This window comes from Rana temporaria, chromosome 2 (assembly GCF_905171775.1).
Source record: "Rana temporaria chromosome 2, aRanTem1.1, whole genome shotgun sequence".
Taxonomy (NCBI): domain Eukaryota; kingdom Metazoa; phylum Chordata; class Amphibia; order Anura; family Ranidae; genus Rana; species Rana temporaria.
The window spans coordinates 306108926-306132223 of record NC_053490.1 but is presented as its reverse complement, the minus strand read 5'-3'; the positions used below and the strand labels follow the sequence as shown (position 1 = coordinate 306132223).

Below are 23298 nucleotides of genomic sequence, written 5' to 3'. Positions count from 1 at the left end.
ACTAGTGTATAGATATTAAAAAAAAAACATTGTAAATACATTTTTTCCCCTTTTTTAAAACATAGCCTCTGTTCCTAGCAGCACAGAGAGGTGTGGGAGGAGAAACAGCAGTACACTGATCTTTCCACTGATAGGCTGTGCAGGGCAGGTGACAAGTCTAAAATTGGAGGAGAGCAGGCTGAGTTCCCAGCATAGCTAGAGAACTGACCATGCTGTGTTCTCCTGCTAAGTGTAGTCAGTTTTAGGAAAGCAGAGGGACTGATAAGAACAGCAGGGATTTCACACAAAGGAAGCAATACAAAGAGAACAGGATATTTTTTTGTATACAAGTACATGGTACAGCAGACACATATTGCACAGTATTGTATTGCATTGTATAGTATTGCACAGTATAGTATTGCACAGAGCAGCCCCGATCATCCTCTCTGGGGTCCATCCGCCAGTGATCTTGAAGCTCAAGAGCTCCTCCTCTTCTGTGTCTCCTTAGCAAGTGGTGGTGGTGGTGGTAGGAGGGGTTACAACAATATTTTTTAACCAGGGAATACATTAAGGTAAAAAACATTTTAACCTTAAAACCACTTTAAACAGCAGTTCCAGGCAACAAGTGAGACGAATCATTGAACTACTAATACTACCTGGCAAATACTGCAAATATTTTTTAATTAGAATTTTGGCCTAATTTAAATTAATCTTTGTAGTTCACAGAAAACAGAATAGAGACAGAACCTCAATTTTCTAAACAGGAGTTTTCAGAACACCAGACTGACAAAAAAGAGTAGTCTGAATTGGTATACTACAGCAATGCCTGGATGAAAAACTGAAAGGAAAAAAGTAATGATCACGTAAGCTTAGCTGATAGCATGCAACTCAAATCTCTTTTTTAATCTTCAATGGAGTGTACGTTTAACATAACATGAGTGTTATATAACAGCAAAAGCATATAACTTTAACCGCTTCCAAACCACCAACCGTATATATATTGTGGCAGGGTGGCCCGGCTGCATGAAATCACGTGCCTGTACATGATTTTGTTATAAAGTTTGGGGCGCGCTTGAGTGCCCTTCTCCCGCTGTGATTGGACAAAGCGGGAGCCAATCAGCGGGTCCGTTAGAAAGCACACCCTAGGAGCACACTTAACCCTTTTATCAGCCCTAATGTTAACCCCTTCCCTGCCAGTGTCATTTATACAGTGACAGTGCATTTTTTTAAGCACTGATCACTTTATTGGTGTCACTGGTCCCCAAAAAGTGTCACTTAGTGTCAGATTTGTCTGCCCCAATGTTGCAGTCCCGCTAAAAATCGCTGATTGCCGCCATTACTAGTAAAAACAATAAAAAAAAATCAAAGCCCGGAGGCCCACCGACAAATCTATTTTTTTTTTTTAATCATTAAGACCTTACATAAGGACAATGTTACGCTCACTTTTTTGGTTAACTTTCTCCCCCGATGTCTGGTTTCGACCGATAAACGTAATTTTAAAAAGTGTATATGTCAGGTTTCATCTTGCTTGTAAGCATGTGAAGCCCACAAGCATAAACTTCTGGGATGCAGTGAATGCTGAGCTAAGAGCATTCACCACTCGTTCCCGCACATGCTCAGTTAGTACGGCGCAGATGGCAACAAAGAAAAAACAAAACAAACCCAGACGAAGGAAAGCTCAGTGTGATCTCTCGAGATTTTGTGGCGAACATTCCGCACTGACTCCTGGGAATACTGACACTTAGCTCTCAGGAGACAGTGGCGGGGTATGACGAGGATGACAAGAATAAATGCCTATTCCCGCCGGGGTCATAAACATGAAGTAACCAACAAAAGACGGCTAGACAGGTTTACAGTTAGACGCCTTTCACACTGGGTCATTTTGCAGGTGCTAACAGTTATATTTGAAATGTATCCCATTAGATGTATACAGGGAACATAGCCTAGTATCTACTGAGTTGTCCAGATTTTCATTCATTTATTTCTGTATTGAACAGGTCAATTCATTCTGTTTTGTGTGAACTGGTGGTCCTGGAACACACCTGCAGGTGATGCTGGCATAGCTACATGGCTGCTTCCAACACTAAAGCCTTGTACACGGTCTGATTGTTGGATGACCGAGCTTCTGATTTTTGTCAAAAGGGCATGTGCCAGGATCTTGTCTTGCATACTAACATTACGCAAATTGTCATTTGACAATCACAAACGTAGTGACAAACTATGAGAGTATAAAGATGAAGTTAATTTCTCAAGTGCAGCCCTTTGGACCCCTTCTGCTAATTTTGTGTTAGTAGAAGTTTGGTGAGCGTTGATTTGCAATTTTCAGATCGTAAAAAACAAATGCCTTTTAAAATACTTTTGGCATAACTACATGCAAAGCAGCTTCATTATTTTCCCAATAAAGAAGATGAGAATTTTGACATTTCATCAATTCCTGCGTCACGAATGTTAATTCTAGATTACAAACGGTAGTTTACAAGACAAAACTCTTCCCAGTCATTCCTTGATTCCGAGCTTGCGTGTTTGTACTTTTCGACTTTTGTGTGACAGATTTGTGTACTGACCATTTTGTCTGAAAATTGAAAAACAGTTGTCTAAAGTAGAGTACTAACGGTAAGAATTTTGGACAACAGTCTGTCAAACGACAACCCCCTTCTGATTTTCGTACCGTGTTTACGAGGCTTTAGAAAGCCTGCTGTAGAAAATGCCAGAACTAAAAAGTTTCTCATAATCATCCATCATTTAAAGTTTACCTTGGAAGTTTAAATATGATTGGCGATACAGGAAGCAGAGAGAGTGGAAATTAAGCAGCACAGGCTTCAGAAAATAAACTCTTACTGCCCTCCTAGTGACCCATATGAAGCTATCTGTGCTTATTCTGTAGGTGTCAGATAAAGGTAAATTGAGTGAAGGTTCTGGATTTAGCACAATAGCTATCTACATTTAGTAATTCACTGAGTGTCTTCACTTGCTTCCTGGAACTGTTTTTTAAGCATATAAAAAGTGAAGTTTTTTTTATAAAATATTCTTGCAGCTTTTATTATTATTTCAATAATAAAACAGATTGTATCTGCCCTTCTAGTTGGACACAGTGCTGCTTCCATAATTTTTCTGTCAGTAATACCTGAGTCTCGACATCCGTCAGCTTGCGTGTTTGCTCCGCAGTTTGAGCTAGCAGGTTTGTCCCGATTTCCAGCATTGTTTGATTCTGCACAGTTGATTGCTCAGAATCTGTTGTCTCACCTCTGATATTGTCATGAATGTAGCTTTCTAGCTGAAATACAGACATGATGAAAAATCCATAAGTGTTCCATTATTTAGTGATATGTCTAAAAACAGGGTGAGGTGGATTTTGTAGTGCTGCAATGGAAATTTAAAGGGGCCAGTCCTCCCAAAAGTGATATTTTATTTATAGGTGGTGCTTGATTGGCTAAGTCAGTCACTGTCTTTAATGCTTGTTTTGCATACAACGGTGATATTATTAATTCTAGTTTTCAGTTGGGTTAAATGTAATAGTGGGGATCTCCAATGGAAAGCTATAAGCCAGTGTATGGAAATACAAATTGTATGAATTAGTCTTAAGTGATGAGTAGTTAAACCAATGATTGGGGTGAATAGTAGACAGTTGGGGAGGGTATGTTTTATGTTGTTGTCCGACATTCTGGTGGAAACATTTTCAAGTTGCCTCCATTTCGGAGATACCTTTTCGCATTCCAAGAAAATACACAAAAAGATCCTATGGAAATGCAATCTCTAAAGCATGTTTGAGGACTGAAGGGAAAATAGAATGGAGTTTTACTGGAGTGTAATACCATCTTGGAAATACCTGCATAGCAGTTTCTCTGAGTGTGATTGATCTTGTGCATTTGAGTAGGTTGTGGATACAATCAGACCATTTTTCTGGGGGGAGTGAAAGCATGAGAAATATCTTAAAGCATATATAAACCCAAAAACAATACATTTATTTATTGCAGCATACCAGTATCAGTCTTTAGATGTGTTTCTGCATTTTTCAAGATTTTTACATGGTAATACTGGCAATAACACGTCCTGTCCCTATGTGCCTATCTGGTATGCTTACTACTACACTGCATCTATGGAGGAATCCATGCACATAGCTCCCAACTGTCCCTGATTTGGAGGGACTGTCCCTGATTTGGAGTAATGTCCCTCTGTCCCTCATTCCTCCTCATTTGTCCCTCATTTTGGTCTGATTTATATAGATGTATAAAAAAAATCACTTTTTATCTATCAAAAGTGTTTTTCAGAGCTAAACCTTTCATCTGAATTCTAAATTGCTGCATTTGTAAATTCCAAAAGCCAATATAAATGAATAGTAGTGGTAAAAAAAGCACTTGTGGGTTTAACCAATCTTGTTTTTTGTACAATTCTCCTTTAAGGGGTGTGGCAAGGGGTGTGTCCTATGCATGTCTCACAAAAATAAGCATGTCTCACAAAAATTGTCAGGGACACTGCATTCCTGATATATTCCGGCATTTCCTATATATTCTTATCCTGAAAAATGAAAGTTAATGCAGCCACCACATAAAATAACTTCTAAGCTGCAATACATACATTTTTTGTTCTTGGGTTTAGATATACTTTAATAGTGTTTTCAATACTGCAGAAATCCCACACTATTCTCATAGAGTCTGGAAATTCAGTAACCTACAGCAGCCAACCAGAATTTCATTGTATTACTTAATGTTGTGAATTACATAACTGTTGCACTGTTCACCATATTTGGAGTGATATGGTGTTCCAGTGAGTGATGTCACCTCCCCAGTCTTTCCTGCAGACTTCCCTGCACTGGTAAATTCTTTGGCAGAGATCCCCTTCACTTCAAGTAGATAAAAAAGCCATATGATGAGTAGTTAAACCAATGATTGGGGTGAATAGTAGACAGTTTGGGAGGGTATGTTTTACCTGATGAAAATGGTCTGATGAACCGTTTTCATCAGACTAACCGATCGTGTGTGGGCCCCATCGGTTATTTATCCATCTGTTAAAAAACTAGGAACTTGTTTTAAAATTATCTGATGGTTAACTAGCCGATAGAAAAAAACGATCGTCTGTGGGTATGTCCATTGGTTAAAAATCTCTGCATGCTCAGAATCAAGTCGACGCATGCTCGGAAGCATTGAACTTCATTTTTCTCAGCACTTTGTTGTGTTGTACGTCACCGCGTTCTGAAACGATCGTTTTTTTAACCAATGGTGTGTAGGCACGACTGATGAAAGTCAGCTTCATCGGATATCTGATGAAAAAATCCATCAGACCGTTTTCATCGGATGAACTGATCGTGTGTACAGGGCAGTAGAGTAATTCAAATTAGAGTAAGGCCACGTACACACGATCAGTTAAACCGATGAGAACAGTCTGATGGACCGTTTTCATCGGTCCAAACCGATCGTGTGTGGGCGCCATCGGTTATTTATCCATCGGTTAAAAAAAAGCCAACTTGTTTTAAATTTAACCAATGGATACCTAACCGATAGAAAAAAAACGATCTTTTGTAGGCACGTCCATTGGTTAAAAATCCACGCATGCTCAGAATCAAGTCGACGCATGCTTGGAAGCATTGAACTTCGTTTTATTCAGCATGTCGTTGTGTTTTACGTCACCGCGTTCTGACACAATGTTTTTTTTTAACTGATGGTGTGTAGGCACGACTGACCATCAGTCAGCTTCATTGGTTAACCGATGAAAACGGTCCATCTGACCGTTTTCATGGGATGGACCGATCGCATGTACAGGGCATAACTGTACAATGGCTACCTGAAGCTTTTTCAGCCATTTGCGGTTTTTATGTGCTGTTCATGTGCGTGTATGCATACAGTATTCTTTGTGATACTGGAACACATCTAATCAACTCATCATACATTTTGTATGTAGTTAATCGCTTGCTGAACGGCTCACGCCAATAGACATCGGCAGAATGGCACTCTTAGCACATAACTGCTAGTCAGTCCGCAAAAGCAGGATAGCCACGCGTGAGCCCGCCACACACAGTGGTAGTGGGCCTGCGGGTCCCACATTCTCGATGTCCGCCAGCTACCCGCGGTCACGGCGAGGAGAGGCAGAACAGGCAAAAGGAAAACAAGGCATTTTCCTGTTCTGCCTAGTAACGTGTCAGAGATTTTCTGTAATCGAGAACATCGATCTCTGTCATGTCCTATGTCTCCCATCCCCCTACAGTTAGAACACACTGAGGAAACACACTTAACCCCTTGATCGCCCCCTAGCGTTTAACCTATTCCCTGCCAGTGACATTTATACAGTAATTAGTGGCTATTTTTAGCTCTGATCGCTGTATAAATGTCAATGGTCCCAAAATAGTGTCAAATGTGTCCAATCTGTCCGCTGCAATATAGCAGTCCCGCTAAAAATTGCAGATCACCGCAATTACTAATAAAAAAAAAATGAATAATAAAAATGCCATAAATCTATCCCCTACTTTGTAGAAGCTATAACTTTTGTGCAAAACAACAAATATACACTTATTGAAGAATACATATTGGCCTAAACTGATGAATACATTTTTATTTAATTTTTTTAAATTGGGATATTTATTATAGCAAAAAGTAAAAAATATATATATTTTTTTACAAATTTACACTTTATTTTTGTTTATAGCGCAAAAAATGCAAAGGTGATCAAATACCACCAAAAAAAAGCTCTATTTGTGGGAAAGAAAGGACATCACTTTTGTTTGGGTACAACGTTGCACGCCCGTGCAATTGTCAGTTAAAGCGACGCAGTGCTGTATCGCAAAAAACTGGCCAAACCCATCAATATACACTTATTGAGATTTTTTTTTACCAAAGATATGTAAGAGAATACATATTGGCCTAAACTGAGAAAGAATTTATATATATATATCTATATATATATATATATCTATATATATATATATATAGATATATATATTTGTGATATTTATTATAGCAGAAAGTAAAAAAATATATATTTTTTCCAAAATTGTTGGTCTTTTTTTGTTTATAGTGCAAAAAAAAAAAAAATGCAGAGGTGATCAAATACCACCACCACTCTATTTGTTGGAAAAAAAGGAAGCAAATTTTGTTTGGGTGCAATGTCGCACAACTGGCGCAATTGTTAGTTCCTGAATGTGACCTGCAATCATCTTCTTGCAGTCTACTGTTAAACTAATTGTAAATACAAAAATAAAATAAATAAAAAAACAAACAAGTTTATACTTACCTGCTCTGTGCAGTGGAATTGCACAGCGAGGCCACAAACCTCTTCTTCGCTGGCGCTTCTGGCTTCTCCTTTCTGGCGAGTGGCCCCATAGGTGGTGGCATCTTATGGGGGCACTCATGCGGGTTCGGTCCCAAAACGTACTGTCTGTGTCTATGGACACAGACAGTGGGACTTGGCCCGGCCCCCTGCTCCCTCATCTCTGGCTTTGATTGATTGTAGCGGGAGCCAATGGATCCTTCTGCCTCAGCAAAGCCTATGGGACACGGGAGAGAGCTGCTGCAGACGGGCACAGCACTGGATCCAGGCAGGTGTACTATAGTGCCACACTGATAGGAGTAGAGACCAGATAGACAGAGAACATAGCTCATCAGTATGCTGCTTCTCATTTGCTCTTCAGTCACATAGTGGGGCAAAAAGGGGGGGGGTCTGTATGTCCCCTGCTAGGCAGGGCTGTACTGTGCGGCAACTGTGAAAATCTCAAGAGTGGATGGATATAAATACAAATCTTTTGGCAGGTAAATCAACCTGTCAATTTTGTTGTTTAGCTAGAGTTCAGCTTTAATGCTTTTGGACTTCACTTTGGACTGGCTTATTAAATATGTCAGCTTAAGAGAAAACAAAAAGATATACTATGTGATTGTCTTATATTTTACACTGTGGGGCAGATTCACGTACAATTGCATGGTCGCAGCGTATGTGAGATACGCTACGCCGCTGTAACTTACTTTTCAAAGCTTTGAATCCAGAAAGAATTTGCGCCGTAAGTTACGACGGCGTAGTGTATCTCACGGCGCGTAATTCAAATCGGCGAGTAGGGGGCGTGTTTCATTTAAATGAAGCGCGTCCCCGTGCCGAACAAACTGCGCATGCGCCGTCCCTAAATTTCCCGCCATGCATTGCGCTAAATGACGTCGCAAGGACGTCATTGGTTTTGACGTGGACGTAAACTACGTCCAGCCCCATTCACGGACGACTTACGCAAACTAAATAAAAAAAAATTAAATTCGACGCGGGAACGACGGCCATACTTAACATTACGTACGCCACCAGTTAGCAGCTTTAACTATACGCCAAAAAAAGCCGAACGGAAACGACGTAAAAGAATGCGACGGCCGCTTGTACGTTCGTGGATCGTCGGAAATAGCTAATTTGCATACTCAACGCGGAATACGACGGGAACGCCACCCAGTGGACGCCGAAGAATTGCATCTAAGATCCGAAGGCGTACGAAGACGTACGCCTGTCGGATCTAACCAAGATGCCGTCGTATCTTGTTTTGGGGATTCAAAACAAAGATACGACGCGGTATCACTAGATACGCCGGCGTACTTTCTTTGTGGATCTGCCCCTGTGCTTATTGTTGTAGACATATGGTGGTAGTTGATTGTACGTAAAATATTAATTCCTCCTTTCTGACATCATGTATGTCCAAAGGGCAGACAGATTTGCTTTGCTTTTCTGGTCAGTGTCCCAGGATACATATTTTAAATGATTTGTGTCTAACAGCAGACTGCTGGCTGGTTAAGCATGTTATAGAGAAATAGTTTTGCACCCCACAGACAGCTTACTTGTGGCTATTTAGTGCAGTAATATTTAAACCTTGAATGTCAACTTAATGAATAATGGGCAGAAACTATTTTTTTCAAAACATATGCACAGACTATCAAGTCTTGCACGCAATCATTTTTTGACAAGGTCAACTTTAGCCTTGTTGTATTCAATAGTCAGGGGTGCGTTACACATGGTGATATCCATAGATTGTGGAGGACCCCTGTGCAGAAAAGCAGTTTAGTTTCCCTTTGAAAACTCATCACTGCTGCTCACCACATGTGTAAATCCTTCATTAGAGTATCTATACATTTCAGGATCTTGTTTGGCCAATCATTGCCTAGAACTCTGCAAGCTCTGTAAACAGTAGGTAAAGCTTTTCTTCTAAGGCCAATTTTCCATATGAATTATAGATTTGCGCATTGAGTCGTAAAATCCCCAATGCTTTTGGGTCCCAGGGAGCAATGAGTGGCACATACAGCCACCAATACAACCAAATGGCCATACACAAGTATGCTCGGGTAATTGTAAGGCCTTCTGTACAGGCTTTTCCCCATGTATATGACTCTTCTCCCCAGATGCCTAAGTGGTGCATTTGGGGACAACCACTGTACATGGTTGTATACAGTCATTCACCAATGTAGCAGGGAGCTGGCTATCTTACCTGCAGTATCAAAAGATACTCTGCAACATTGTTTCAGTGAGATTGTTTCTCTCTTGTGCCAGTTAAGACTCTGTGTCATCACATCCTGTCAGCAGAGTGATTACCATCAGGGAGCAAAGCACAAGGGGAATTGGAGTTCCAGGACTCAAGTTTCACATTAAGATTTAACTGTATAGAACTACAAAAGACCAGCATGCTCTGTGGGCAGGAAAGGAGGGACTCTATTTTGATTTTCTGAGAAAAATTCAGACAGCACTAGGTGGAGGAAGAGATCAGATCTGAGGGAGAGATGCTGTAAGCCTCAGACATCCAGTCTGAGAGAGGGGGATCCCAGGTGCACATCCAGTTGCACCTGCACTGAAGCTGAAGTGTTTCAGTGTGAGGTGACCAGTTGGGTCAACATAAGAGCCTGCTTCTACAGGATGTTCATTTGGGCCTTTACTATAGGGTTGGCTGAGAGGGCTTTTGCCCATTTGCAGGAAACAGGGACACTGCACCACAGGATAAGTTAAATGGACACTGTATACAGACATCATTGCTGTTAGTCATCTTGCTGACATTGTAGTTCCACAGGGCCATCCATTTCCAGGGACACTGTATACAGACAACATTGTTCTTTCACCTTGCTGAGAGTGATCCTGCCTTCTTCACTTGATAATCTGGCAAGTTGTGTTATTTGGCCCTGCTATTTAGGAGTTTAAGTGCACCAACAAAAGTGGCTAGCTGAAGATACATAGTTTTATCTGTTCTTTGAAAGGACTAAAGCTACTAATGACATATGGACCCGCACACACATATTCAGGGCTCTGTATATGCAGTGGGTGTGTGGAACAGTTTATCTAGGAAGTTAAGCCATTACATGTTGATTTGAATAAAGTGTTTAAAGTTGGGCATGTGGTGTCAGGGGACAGAAGAGAGAGGCCTGACACAAAGAGGATCATTCCTCTGCTCTTCTCCTGCCTGGACTCATAGAGCCAACTTGAGTAAAGGTAACCAATCTGATATGGATTGCCATATTGTGATTTATTTTCCATGTAAGTGTGTCTCTGCTTTTCTGTTAAAAAAAAAAGTGTGCCTCTGCTTTTGGTGTTATTCTTAGGTTTTGGATCCTCTGAAAGCAGCTTGAATATAGTATTGAGTTATATTGCTCTTCCATTGCACTCCTTGAACAAATATATTGTTACTTTTCCACAGAAATATTGCAGAAAAGACAATTTTTGTGTTTTATCATAATGTGTGTGTTTCTCATTGGTTATTGCACTTACACTATTGCCAGGTGTGCCAGAGGGGGGTGTTACTGGGGCTGAGATGCAGAGTAACGGACTAAAAAAAAATTAAGTGGCAGAAACCTCATCCAAGTACAAGACTGTAAAGCACCCTCTCCTCTCCATAACATAGACAGGAGGGGTTCTGTGTTTCTTAGGGAGTGCTTGAAACCAAGTACCTGATAAGAGTGCAGCACAGGCAGAGAAAACAGGTTATCAGCTGACAAGATTAGGCACAATCAACAGGTAATTTTTTGCACTAATTAAACAGATATAGAAAAAAACAATAATATTTTTAATAGACCAAAAGGGATGAAATAAGAGAAGTTAATTGTTAGGGTTCATATACCTTTAAAGTAAGCTTGGTAACATTACATGAGGTAGTAAGGCCAGTGGGGGAGGTAACAAATGGTTGAAACCAAAACAGGGGCACATGGCGGTTCATAGCAGCAGCTGGTTTTAGGATGGGAGCTTGTCTTGGTAGCATCTTTGTGTGGGCCTTCATAACTTTTTGACTTCTGTATAAGGGCTAATATGGAAAAGGTAGTTTTACCCTCGAACTACTACTTGAATTCCTTTACATATGCATTTCAGCAGTTTGCGTCTATTGTCAGCAGTTTTTTGCCTTACCAAAACATCTAGTAAATAACAATAAAACAACTCAAAGCAGCCAATCAGATTTTGTATTTTGTTTTGCTACAGTCCGATCAGTGAAATCTTTATTCCTAATGGATAGATCTTTGCCTTTAAATAAGATTAAGATATTACAACGGGTAGTGTTATTGTAAAAAGAAAAATATCTGGTTTCCAGCTAAGTCAATTCAGCCTAAGCTAAACTATAGAGATCAGTACATAAGAAAGATTGGGTGTCACTCGAAAGAAAAATCTTGAAACAAAATGTAACATCTCTTCCCTGAATAAACAAAATAAGCAGACCATGACTCTACAAAGACTACAGTCTTTTACAGCAGACACAATTAACTTACTGGACTCTGTGGGGCAATTGTGCAAACTTCTCACAATCCAAGGTTCACTCCTTTAATGGACATTCTAGAATTCCAGCTGGTGACCCGCCCAAAAAAACACTATGCAATTTCTGACAGTCATGGATGCCTCTCTAAGGGCAATTTATGTAAGAAATCCCATCTAGCTCAAAATGTTCTATCCTGAACACTGACTCATTGGAAAGATTTCCAAATCAGAAACTATGCAACTAATCACAAATTAAAATGGGATTTTTTTGTCACTCCCTAATTGCTCCTGAAAACCTATGTTGTACCAAAACACCTGCCAGACACAGGTATATCCCCCAACACACAGGGTCTGACTATAGTATGCATATAATAGCACTCTAATGACCAATATGGCTTTGATAAAATGTTTATCTTTTAATGTAAGGTCTTAACACCCCACAGAAAATAGCGCAAATCTTATATAATATGGATAAACAGAGAGTCCATGTGCTTTTTTTTTTACAGGAGATCCACTTTAAAACCTCATCAGTTCCATTCATGCCTACACGTCACTACATCAAGTGGCATCTATGAAATAACCCAGTAAAAAAGTCAAGAGGCATGGCTATAGGCTTTTATACCTTGCTTTATGCTGCGTACACACGATTGGTTCGTCTGATGAAAACGGTCTGATGGACCGTTTTCATCAGACGAACTGATCATGTGTGGGCCCCATCGTTTTTTTATCCATCGGTGCAAAAACTTAGAACTTGTTTTAAAATTATCTGATGGTTAAAAAAACGATAAAAAAAACGATCGTCTGTGGGGAGGTTGGTATGTTCATCTGAAGACATTGCTCAGACTTTCCAAGAGTACTATAAGACACTTTACAATATTCCCAATCATCTGACGGAGCCTACCAACACACAGGAACGTGAAAGGATTGCTTAATACATCTGGAATACAGCTCTTCCAAGGCTAGATCAGGGTGTTGCTGATTTATTGAGCACTCCCTTCACTATAGAGGAAATGTATCAAACCTTTAAGGCACTCCTGTAGGGCAAGAGTCCAGACCCTGACGGTTTCATAACCGTTTTTTACAAACAATTTCAGGATGTCCTTGCCCCTTTTCTAGACTTTACGTTTATCTTGATTTCTGATTCATGCCCCTTCCCCGGTCAATCCCAGGAAGCCAACATTACCCTTATCCATAAAGGCCAAAAAGATCCCACTAAATGTTCAAGCTATCGCCCAATCTCTTTAATGAATGTAGATCTTAAAATGTATGCAAAAATAATAGCGATTAGATTTCAGTTGGTTATCCCCTCTATGATAAGTTTAGATCAGTTGGGCTTTGTCCCTACCCGGGAAGCAAGGGACAACACTATAAAATATTATCTTTTATCTCATACTGTCAGTCACAGAAGGTCCTTCTCTGTCTCCTCTCATTAGATGCGGAAAAAGCGTTTGATCGTTTTGTTTGGACATTCCTGTCAGCAACATTGGAACAAATAGGCTTACCCCCGGTATTCAAAAAATGATGGCCCTGTTTTCCTGACCATTAGCTTGTGTTAGGGTGAAAGGCCTACTTTCAGAACGTGTACCTATATCCAACGGGGCCCACCAAGAGTGTCCTCTCTCGCCACTCCTGTACATATTAGCAATGGAGCACTTGGCGACTGCCTTACAGACTAACAACTCGATAGGCGGGGTGGATATAATTGGCAAGCAATAAAAAATTAGCCTGTTCGCAGACAATCTTTTGCTTAATATAACTAACCCATTCGTAGATTTTCCCTCTCTTTTAACCACTTCCCGCCTGGCCTATAGACAGAGACTCTTTTCCACGTGATCAGCTGTGTCAAATCACGGCTGATCACTATGTAAACAGGAAGAGCCGTTGATCGGCTTTTCCTCACTCGCGTCTGACAGACGCGAGTAGAGGAGAGCCGATCGGCTGCTCTCCTGACAGGGGGGTCTGTGCTGATTGTTTATCAGGGCAGCCCCCCTCGGATGCCCGCCAATGACCACTGGGATGCCACCCAGGATCACCAGGATGGGCACAACACAAAATCACCAGGTATGTCCCATTAGACCATCAGGGAAATTGCAATCTGTGCCCAGGCAGCTGCCAATAAATGCCCAGGCAGCTGCCAATCAGTGCCCACCCACAATGCCTACCACTGCCAGTGCCACCTGGGATGCCTATCAGTGCTGTATATCATTGCCACGTATCAGTGCCCACCAGTGCCACGTTTTAATGCCCATCAATGCTCAGCAGTGCTGCCTATCAGTGCCACCCATAAGTACCCATATTTGCAGCCTTTCAGTGCCCATCAGTGTCGCCTATCAGTGTCCACCAGTGCCATCCATGAGTGAAGGAGAAAACGTACTTATTTACAGAATTTTATAACAGAAACAAAAGCAAAAAGATTTTTCCCGTTTTTTTTTTTATTTGTTTAGCAAAAAATAAAAACCGCAGAGGTGATCAAATACCACCAAAAGAAATCTCTATTTGTGGGAACAAAAAGATACAAATTCTCTTTGGGTAAAGTGTAGCATGACCGTGCAATTGTAATTTAAACAGCGACAGTGCAGAAAGCTGAACATTTTGGCCTGGGCAGGAAGGGGGTATAAGTGCCTGGTATTGAAGTGGTTAAAGAAATTAGAACTATTCGGTGAGTCTTTTTAAAATCAATGCAACCAAATCACATTGCTTAAATATTTCTCTTCCTGCAGGGACTCAAGATTCTCTTGCCAATACATTTTTCTTCCAATGGACCCAGCACTCTATTAAATATCTGGGGCTCCAGATACCTGGGCAACTCCATTAATTATTTGAGCTAAACTACCATCCGCTTTTGCATTCTATGCAACAATGCCTCAAGATATGGTCATCAATGCGACATTCATGGTTGGGAAAGATGTCCCTTTTTAAGATGGTAATACCTCCAACAAAAACGAATTCAAGTTTAAGGAAATGTGGACCCCTTGGATGAAGTGTTTTGAATCTCCCTTATTCTTATCCTATATGAGTTACCCAGTCACTGTCTCCCCCTTACTTAAGCTAGCCATATTTGGTCAAGCCACCATGGGACCATTGTTTGAAGTTTAAGTTCACCTTTATAGAAAAATCCGTATAGTGAACTCGCACAAGTCCTCCTCCTCACCCCCCGGTCCCGTTGACCTGGACTGTGGCAATCTCCGGTTCTAAGCCCAGGTATATCCAGCGCCGCCCATGTGACGGGGCTGACTAATTAAAATTTTCCAAAACGTCCCTCCTGACGAGGACATTCAGCTCAGGGGATTTCTAAGCCCTGGATTACTGGCGCGGAGATTAACACAGCCCAGGTCAGCTAGACCGGAGGGGGGGGGCAAGGAGGGGGACCTGTGTAAGTTCACATTACGTATTTTTCTGTAAAGGTGAACTTACCCTTTAAAATTTACAGGTGAACAATGGCAAAAAACATGCACCTTGATGTGGTATAGAAATCCACAAAATCATCATAAGTTTTACATTGGCACTCCCCATAACTGTTGGTAAGGGTGCAATGAAGTGGACTCCTTCTTGTATATTTGGAGGGATTTGCCGAGAATTTCCACTTACTGGATCTCCATAAGAGACTAGATTAATCATATAACTGAGCAACTTGTACCCTTCAATTCCACAGTATTACTCTTACATGATAATTACATGATATCAGTTGTCATATTTGGTGCAGTCTGAGCTGAATAATGTGGACTATGCAGCATGGACATACATTATGTCATGTTATTTTTGTATACAAAATGAATAATCATTGTGGTTTTAATATTATTTGTAAATGTTCTGCTTCTTACCCTCTTTAATTTTATTGCTGTCTTCCTTTGTATTCAAAATGATATTCTTTTTTATATAATTTTGTTTAATTTGGTAGGTAATGCAGCATACCTGTGCTCACCAAAGCCTGACAATTTTCCTGCTGCATAAATCAAAATACCTTCAAAGTTCAATTTTGTCCCTTTTTTTACACTATTTAGTTCATCCTGAATACGTCTAGTCAGATCTGAGCAATACAACAGTAGAAGGTAAACTCAAACTCTGCAGTCAAAAAACTCCTCACCACGGGGGGCCTTGGTTACTTCAAATTGATAAGGGAAGGAAATCATGGCACCCCTTTAGTTTGGAAGAATATCTCTCCAGGCAAGAATTGCAGGCTTAGTAGTGGAGCTGTAACCTGGTTAGGCCAGGCTGGGCCTTGTCTAGAGTTCCCAAAAGGTTAGGTTGTCCCTTAGTTTCCACCCTTGGAGCAGCGGGAGCTCTGGGGAAGTCCATGTAAAAGATTATAATGATGCCACACTTATCTCCCCAAACTAAAGATGCTCTACAGAGAGGGGTTAATGGCAGTAAGCAGTTAATCCTGTGTGTCCTGCTGTTACAACTGTACAGCAGTACATGTACAGAATCTAAGAGCCACGGACGCAATATGTCATGAGTCAACATGTAATGGGTGAACGATTTAGGCCCCGTACACACGTCGGAGGAACTCGACGGGCAAAACTCATCGTTTTGCTCGTCAAGTTCTGTGTGAAGCCGCCGAAGATCTCTGCGAGCCAACTTTCCTCATTGAACAACGAGGAAATAAAGAACATGTTCTCTATTTGGCTCGACGAGGAACTCGTCGGCTTCCTCGGCCGAAAGTGTACACACGCCGGGTTTCTCGGCAGAATTCAGCTCCGATCGAGTTTCTGGCTGAATTCTGCCGAGAAACTCGGTCGTGTGTACGGGGCCCTAGGCAGTTTATGGTTGTCTTTGTCTCCCAGACTTCCCTCCTCCTGAACTGCAAATTCTGGAATCCTAAAAATTTTAAAATGTGTTATTATATTGTGAATGTTATTTGCTTTTGTGTGTTTTATGTGCATGCCATAATGAGACAACTTTGGTATACAACCAGAAACATGATATGATGAAGTGCCGTGTTTACAAGCTAGTAGTATATGCAGAAGGAAATAATTAAGAAGAAGACAGACAGTAGCAGCATAATGACTGCAGTCCAATCAGGCAAAGTTTTGTCAGAATTGGGAGACAATTGTCAAATATTATTTCAATGCACAAATACCCAAACCAATCATTCTCATAGTCTATAGTACATCATCTGTGTTGTATTTTAAAAGTCCATATTATACCACCAAAATTTGCACAAAACATGTGGCAGCAGAGAGGATTTTTTTTCTTACGTGAGACTTTTTACATGTGTAAAAAGCTTTTTATGATTTCAAATATGATTTGAATTTGAAGTGTAACTATGGGTCATTATTAAAAAAAATATGTTTTAAATAATATTTATGATGCAGTCTGTTGCCACTATTGAGGCAGCAGTTTTGGTATTTCCATAGTATCCCCAAAGCCATAGTTTGTGCTGGATAATATGTAATATGTGCTGGATAAAATACTTGCAATGGGGAGGATGCTGTTGGAGAAGGCGGGGTGGGTGTAGGAAAATTTTGCAGAGGTTCAAGTCTTTGCTTGGCCCTTCTCATCATAGCCAAATGACCCTCCTCTCTACTTGATGTGGTGTATCTTAAATTTTTGAAGCTGCTTATGAGTCTTTCCTCCCTGTCATTAGAGGCCACAGAAATTGCAGTAAATACAGCAAAAGAATGTTGTGGAAGAAGGGTAAGATGCAGAATGTAAAGAACAAAGAGTAGGAATAGTGCAGGCCTTTTGCTGCTGACTTGTGTCAATGTGATGCTGTTGCCACTGAGCTCTGAGCAGGGCCATTTGAAGGAATTTGGGGGCCCCAAGCAAAATGGACAACAACAGGGCGGGGTTGAGAAGCTTGCGGATGTTCTGCTGTCAGAATGTCGGAAATGACATCCGAGTCTTTTCAAGTTCAGAAGCGGGGGTGGGGGGTTCGGCCGCTACCAAAAATGGCTTCTTAGTTCTTCCTCCTCCCTCATCCTCCTTCCTCCTCCCATGCAGCGAGCGAGTTGCGATGGAGGGGGGCCCAGCATGCCAGCTTGGGGCCTCAGGCCAGCTCTGGGGCCCCAAGCAATTGCTTGATTTGCCTGTCCTGTAGCAACAGCCGTGTATTTCCTCATACTTGAGGTACTCAAATGACTGGTACATTTTTCATGGATGATATGCCATGAAAGAGGGAACTGAAGGAATGTGATCAGTTATAAAAAAAGGAAAAAGGTATTTATAATGTTTATTTTATATTATTCACAAATGCTTTGCCTTTCATTTCTATTTTAAACTGAATGGGTTGTTTTCCAAAGTGATCGTTTACAATCATTTTAAATCTGACTGGCTGCTGTGGGAGAACTATTCCTGCATTTCCTGCAGCACCCTGTGACTTACAGTTATATTTTAGTTGCCCAAAAACAACTCCTTGTAATAGAAGAAGTATACTTATCACTCTGGTAGCCCATATCTTTGCTCCAAACTTTCCAACCTTTCTCAGTCCCTTCAGCATTCAGCACTTCTGGGAGTGTCGGATGTCTGTGTTGCCCTGCTGCATGCTGCAGTTACATCTTCCAATCCCTATGTCATTGTTGTGTCCTGCAGTAACATAGGAGTTGGAAAATGGAACCGCATTGCTGGTGAAGGATAAAGAACGTCCAACAATCCAGAACATGTTAAATGTAGAAGACTCAGACGAAGGCTGCAGCATTAGCACTTTATTGGTGCATAGGCCGGAGCCAAGGACCACCATAAAGGTGAAAAAAATACTATTCTATTATTGGGATCTGCTTTGAGGATTTTTTTGAGACAACAACATTTTTGCAATGAAAATTACCTATTGCCAAAATTCAGAATCTCTGTTAAAATAATTGAGTCTAGTCATAAAAAAATATAATTGCTTTGCTAATGCCTCATCATTCTTGTAAACATAAAGAACAATAAGAGAAAAATAATTATAAGAACATATGACCATAAACGTTGACTCAAAGGCGCTGTTATGGAAATTGAGAGGGACCCTGCGCTTTTCTTTTCTTTTTTTTTGTGGGATCCCCTTCAAACCCATACCAGACCGAAAAAGCCCAGTGTGAATTTTGGAGGGGGACCTTACACCTTTTTTTTAAAACTCTATCCCTGCTGCTTTTTTTCCCTTCATCTGTCAGTTGGGTTGTTAGGATGCCAGAGGGTGTTAGCTCCCTAACAACCAGGAGGAAGCTGTCATATTTAGCAGTGTTAATGATACTACTGCCAAATGTTTCACTTAACACTGCAGCTGGTGGTTTACTCGGCCATCATATTATTTACCCTGCTGACCAATTGTTCTTCTCATGGTTCTTTTAGCAATTTTTCTCTTAGGATCGAATTCTAGGGAATGCTACATGTGCCCAGTGAAAGGCAAAAAAAATAAACTATTATCTATATGTATATTAGAACCTAAAATAAAGTATTTTTGTCCATTCTGGATAGTGTAGGGAAGGGATAGACCCTTGGCCAAGCTTTTATGGATGTCTGTGTCCCCACTAGCAAAATTCGCTCCTAGAGCAAGAGGTGATGGAAAATCCTCCCCATGTTCCTGTGACAACGATCTAAGATAGAAAATCAATTTTTTTTCTCATTTTCTGTTGCTTCTCTGGGACTGGAAGTAAAGGGGAATTTCCCTAGCAATAATCAGGCAACACAAAAATTACCTGATAATAGTTTTAACCCTTCCCTATTCTGTCTAAAACAAAAGGAAAAAGGTTTGGCTTTGCATACACTTCATGGGTATGACAGGTAATATTATGGGTCATATGATTTCTCAACTTTCACAAGGAGAGGGTTGTACCATCCCAAAGTACTGCTACAGTGCCTTGTGGAAGTAAAATCTACAATGGAATGGTTCAGAAATAAACATATCCAGGTGTTAGAATGGCCAAGTCAAAGTCCAGACCTGAATCCAATCGAGAATCTGTGGAAAGAACTGAAAACTGCTGTTCACAAACGTTCTCCATCCAACCTCACTGACCTCGAGCTGTTTTGCAAGGAGGAATGGGCAAAAATGTAAGTCTCTCGATGTGCAAAACTGATAGAGACATACCCCAAGCGACTTACAGCTGTAATCGCAGCAAAAGGTGGCGCTACAAAGTATTAACTTAAGGGGGCTGAATAATTTTGCACGCCCAATTTTCAGTTTTTTATTTGTTAAAAAAGTTTGAAATATCCAATAAATTTCGTTCCACTTCATGATTGTGTCCCACTTGTTGTTGATTCTTCAAAAAAAATTACAGTTTTTAATCTTTATGTTTTGAAGCCTGAAATGTGGCAAAAGGTCGCAAAGTTCAAGGGGGCCGAATACTTTCGCAAGGCACTGTATATGTGCAAAAGTATGCAAGAATGAAATAGTCACGGAACTGTGCAAAAGGAATGATACTACAACAATTGGATTTTTTCTAATACAAGATATAGAAACTGAAGGAAAGAATTTGACAGGTTGCTATAATACAGCCTTTTTCTCTAGGTAAATGTATACTCGTGGCTGATGATGTTTAAAATAAGAAATAGATAAATTAGAGCAAGGTCATGCATCAGCATCAAAAAAGAAATGCAGTGTAGCAGGAGGAAAAAAATAGAAGGAAATGCTCACTAGCTCTTTAGATCTTAAGCTTTTATGAGCAGGGCCCTCCTAACCCTCTTATCTTAAATTGCATTGTAATGGTACTTTCTGGCAAATCTATAAAAATATAAATCCTGTATAATAATAATATTAATAATAATACAAGTTGCTAAAAAAAACAAAGTGCTAGCTGGATAAGGAAATTATCACTAGTTTTTTAGATCTTAAAGGGGTTGTAAAGGTTTGTTTTTTATTTTCTAAATTGGTTCCTTTAAGCTAGTGCATTGTTGGTTCACTTACCTTTTCCTTTGATTTCCCTTCTAAATGTTTTTTTCTTTGTCTGAATTTCTCACTTCCTGTTTTTCCTCAGTAAGCTTGCCCCCATCATCCATGGGGGCTAGTCAGCCAGAACAGCTTACTGAGGAGAAAAAGGAAGTGAGAAATTCAGACAAAGAAAACAAAGAAAAAGACATTTAGAAGGAAAATCGAAGGAAAAGGTTAGTGAACCAACAATGCACTAGCAGGAACCTATTTAGAAAATAAAAAATGAACCTTTACAACCCCTTTAAGCTTTTATGAGCAGAGCCCTCCTAACCCTCTTGTCTTAAATTGCATTGTTATGTTACTTTCTGGCAAATATATCTATAAAAATATAAATCCTGTATAATAACAATATTAATAATAATAATACAAGTTAATAAAAAAACAATTCTAGCTGGAAAAGCAAATTCTCACTAGTTCTTTAGATATTAAGCTTACATGAGCAGGGCCCTTCTAACCCTCTTGTCTTAAATTGCATTTTAGGGAACTTTTTGTCAAACCTATAAAAATATAAATCCTGTATAATAATAATATTAATAATAATAATAATAATAATAATACACGTTGATAAAAAAAAAAAAAAAACAATGCTAGCTGGAAAAGGAAATTCTCACTAGCTCTTCAGATCTTAAAGCGGGAGTTCACCCATAAAACCTTTTTTACCCTTAGATTGATGCTCATTTTGTCTAGGGGAATCGGCTAGTTGTTTTAAAATCGACAGGCTTCCGACGGTCGCATCCATCGCGTCACGAGTAGCCGAAAGAAGCCGAACGTCGGTGCGGCTCTATACTGCGCCTGCACACCGACGTTCGGCTACTTTCAGAAAATCGTGACGCGATGGAATACGACCGTCGGAAGCCTGTCGGAAGACTGTCAATCAAAATAGGAACGCCCAGTCCCGCAGCCCATACCCGAAAGCGGCGGAGAAGATCGCTCTCTACAACGGTAAGTACAGCTTCGATTTTAAAACAACTAGCCAATTCCCCTAGACAAAATGAGCAGGAATCTAAGGTTAAAAAATGTTAGTTCCGGGTGAACCTCCACTTTAAGCTTTCATGAGCAGGGCCCTCCTAACCCTCTTGTCTTAAATTGCATTGTTATGGTACTTTCTAGCAAATCTATAAATCTATAAAACTATAAATCCTGTATAATAATAATATTAATAATAATAATAATAAAAGTTGATAAAAAAAACAATGCTAGCTAAGATAGTATTTACATTACCTTTTGAAGCCACTGTGTATTATTCTCCATCATGCTTTCCAGCTCCTGTATCCTCTTGTTTGGCCAATGGAGATCAGGGTGTGCTGGCGCATCCCTCTGTAATGAATTGGATACCTGGTAGTCAGCTGGAGGTGGATAGCAGTTTTCTATCTCAGGCAAAAGAAAAGTGAAGCTGCAGTGTCCATGTTGGACTTTGTGCTGACGTTTTTCAGGGATTTCAATCCCTTTCAGGTGAGACCCCACCACTGAATTCACTAAGGTCAAGAAAAGGCAATGTTTAATCAGCACCAGCACCATGCTCATTGCCATCCTAGAATTGATTCTTGTGCAGTGATGGAATGGGATTCTTCTCAAAGCTGAGACATACACCGCTATAGAAAAGCCGTGCGTAGTGTTTCCCAGAGTGTGAACTCAGACAACTTCTTTGTATCACTAACCCACGTTTTTCTGACAGCTCTAGGAAGTTTTTCTTAGTAAGCAATCCTCTCTGGCTGCAAATTTTGTCTGTTCCCTCCCAGTGTTTGCAGTCCACAAGCTGGAAGTGCTCCCATACCACACATAAGGATGCTTTATCATTAACCTCTTCACTGCAAGTCTAATGTGACTCATTGCACTGACAACATTTCCAGAAAAGGGATAATGCAGACTATTCCCCTCTAACAGAAGCACATGTGCCAGTTGTTACAGTAATAATGTTACAGTTAGTTACCACACATTAACACAGAGTCCTATAAAGGATTATTATTTAATATGGGCTCAAATATGAATATTAAACAAGACAGCTTGATGCTGGAAAAAAATGTAAAACAAAACGTAAAAAAAAAATCATCATTTGCTGCATATTTTTGATTTAAATGACTTTTAACTTAAATGGTAGACAATGGTTATGAAAATATTAACTATTCAGTTCATTTTCTGGTTTCTTGTTTATTAGTCATTTTTGTTATTTTAATCACTTCCATACTGCGCCTATTCTGGCACTTCTCTCCTTCATGTAAAAATCATAATTTTCTTGCTAGAAAATTACTCAGAACCCCCAAACATTATATATATATTTTTTTAGCAGACACCCTAGGGATTAAAATGGCGGTCATTGCAACTTTTTATCTTGCACAATATTTGAGCAATAATTCATCAAAAGCATTTTTTTGGGGGAAAAAAAACGGTTTCATGAATTAAAAAATAACAAAACAGTAAAGTTAGCACAATTTATTTGTATAATGTGAAAGGTGATGTTACGCCAAGTAAATAGATACTTAACTTGTCACGCTGTAAAATTGCGCACACTCATGGAATAGCACCAAATTTCGGTACTTGAAAATCTCCATAGGTGACGGTTTAATTTTTTTTTACAAATTACCAGTTTTTTTAAACTAAATTTAGACTTTAATAATTTAAGTGTTTTTAAATAACATACTTATTATGATGTTTATAATAAGCATCCAGATCAATTAAGTATTTGGATTATTTTAGGTCAAGCTGAATTCTGAATTGGTGTACAAAGAACTTCAGGCAAACAAGTAAATATGCAATTGCAATACATACAATATACAGTATATTTACATTTCTTTTGTAATTCTCATTAT

At 39.9% G+C, this 23298-nt stretch overlaps 1 protein-coding gene across 2 annotated transcripts in view; it reads right to left on the bottom strand.

The window, feature by feature from the left end:
* Window positions 1-22299, bottom strand: part of LOC120926973 (angiopoietin-2-like) — a 58940-nt gene extending 36641 nt beyond the window's left edge. Inside the window, exons 1-2 of one of the 2 annotated variants that reach the window (XM_040337328.1) lie at window positions 21713-22297; window positions 3104-3253 (exon numbers count right to left, since the gene is read on the bottom strand). In XM_040337328.1, coding sequence (XP_040193262.1) covers window positions 3104-3253; window positions 21713-22021 — 459 coding nt within the window. In that variant the 5' untranslated portion in view covers window positions 22022-22297. Of the gene's footprint in view, window positions 1-3103; window positions 3254-21712 lie in introns of both variants that reach the window. The other variant, XM_040337329.1, reaches the window with a different exon arrangement.
* Between the last annotated feature and the right edge of the window lie 999 nt (window positions 22300-23298).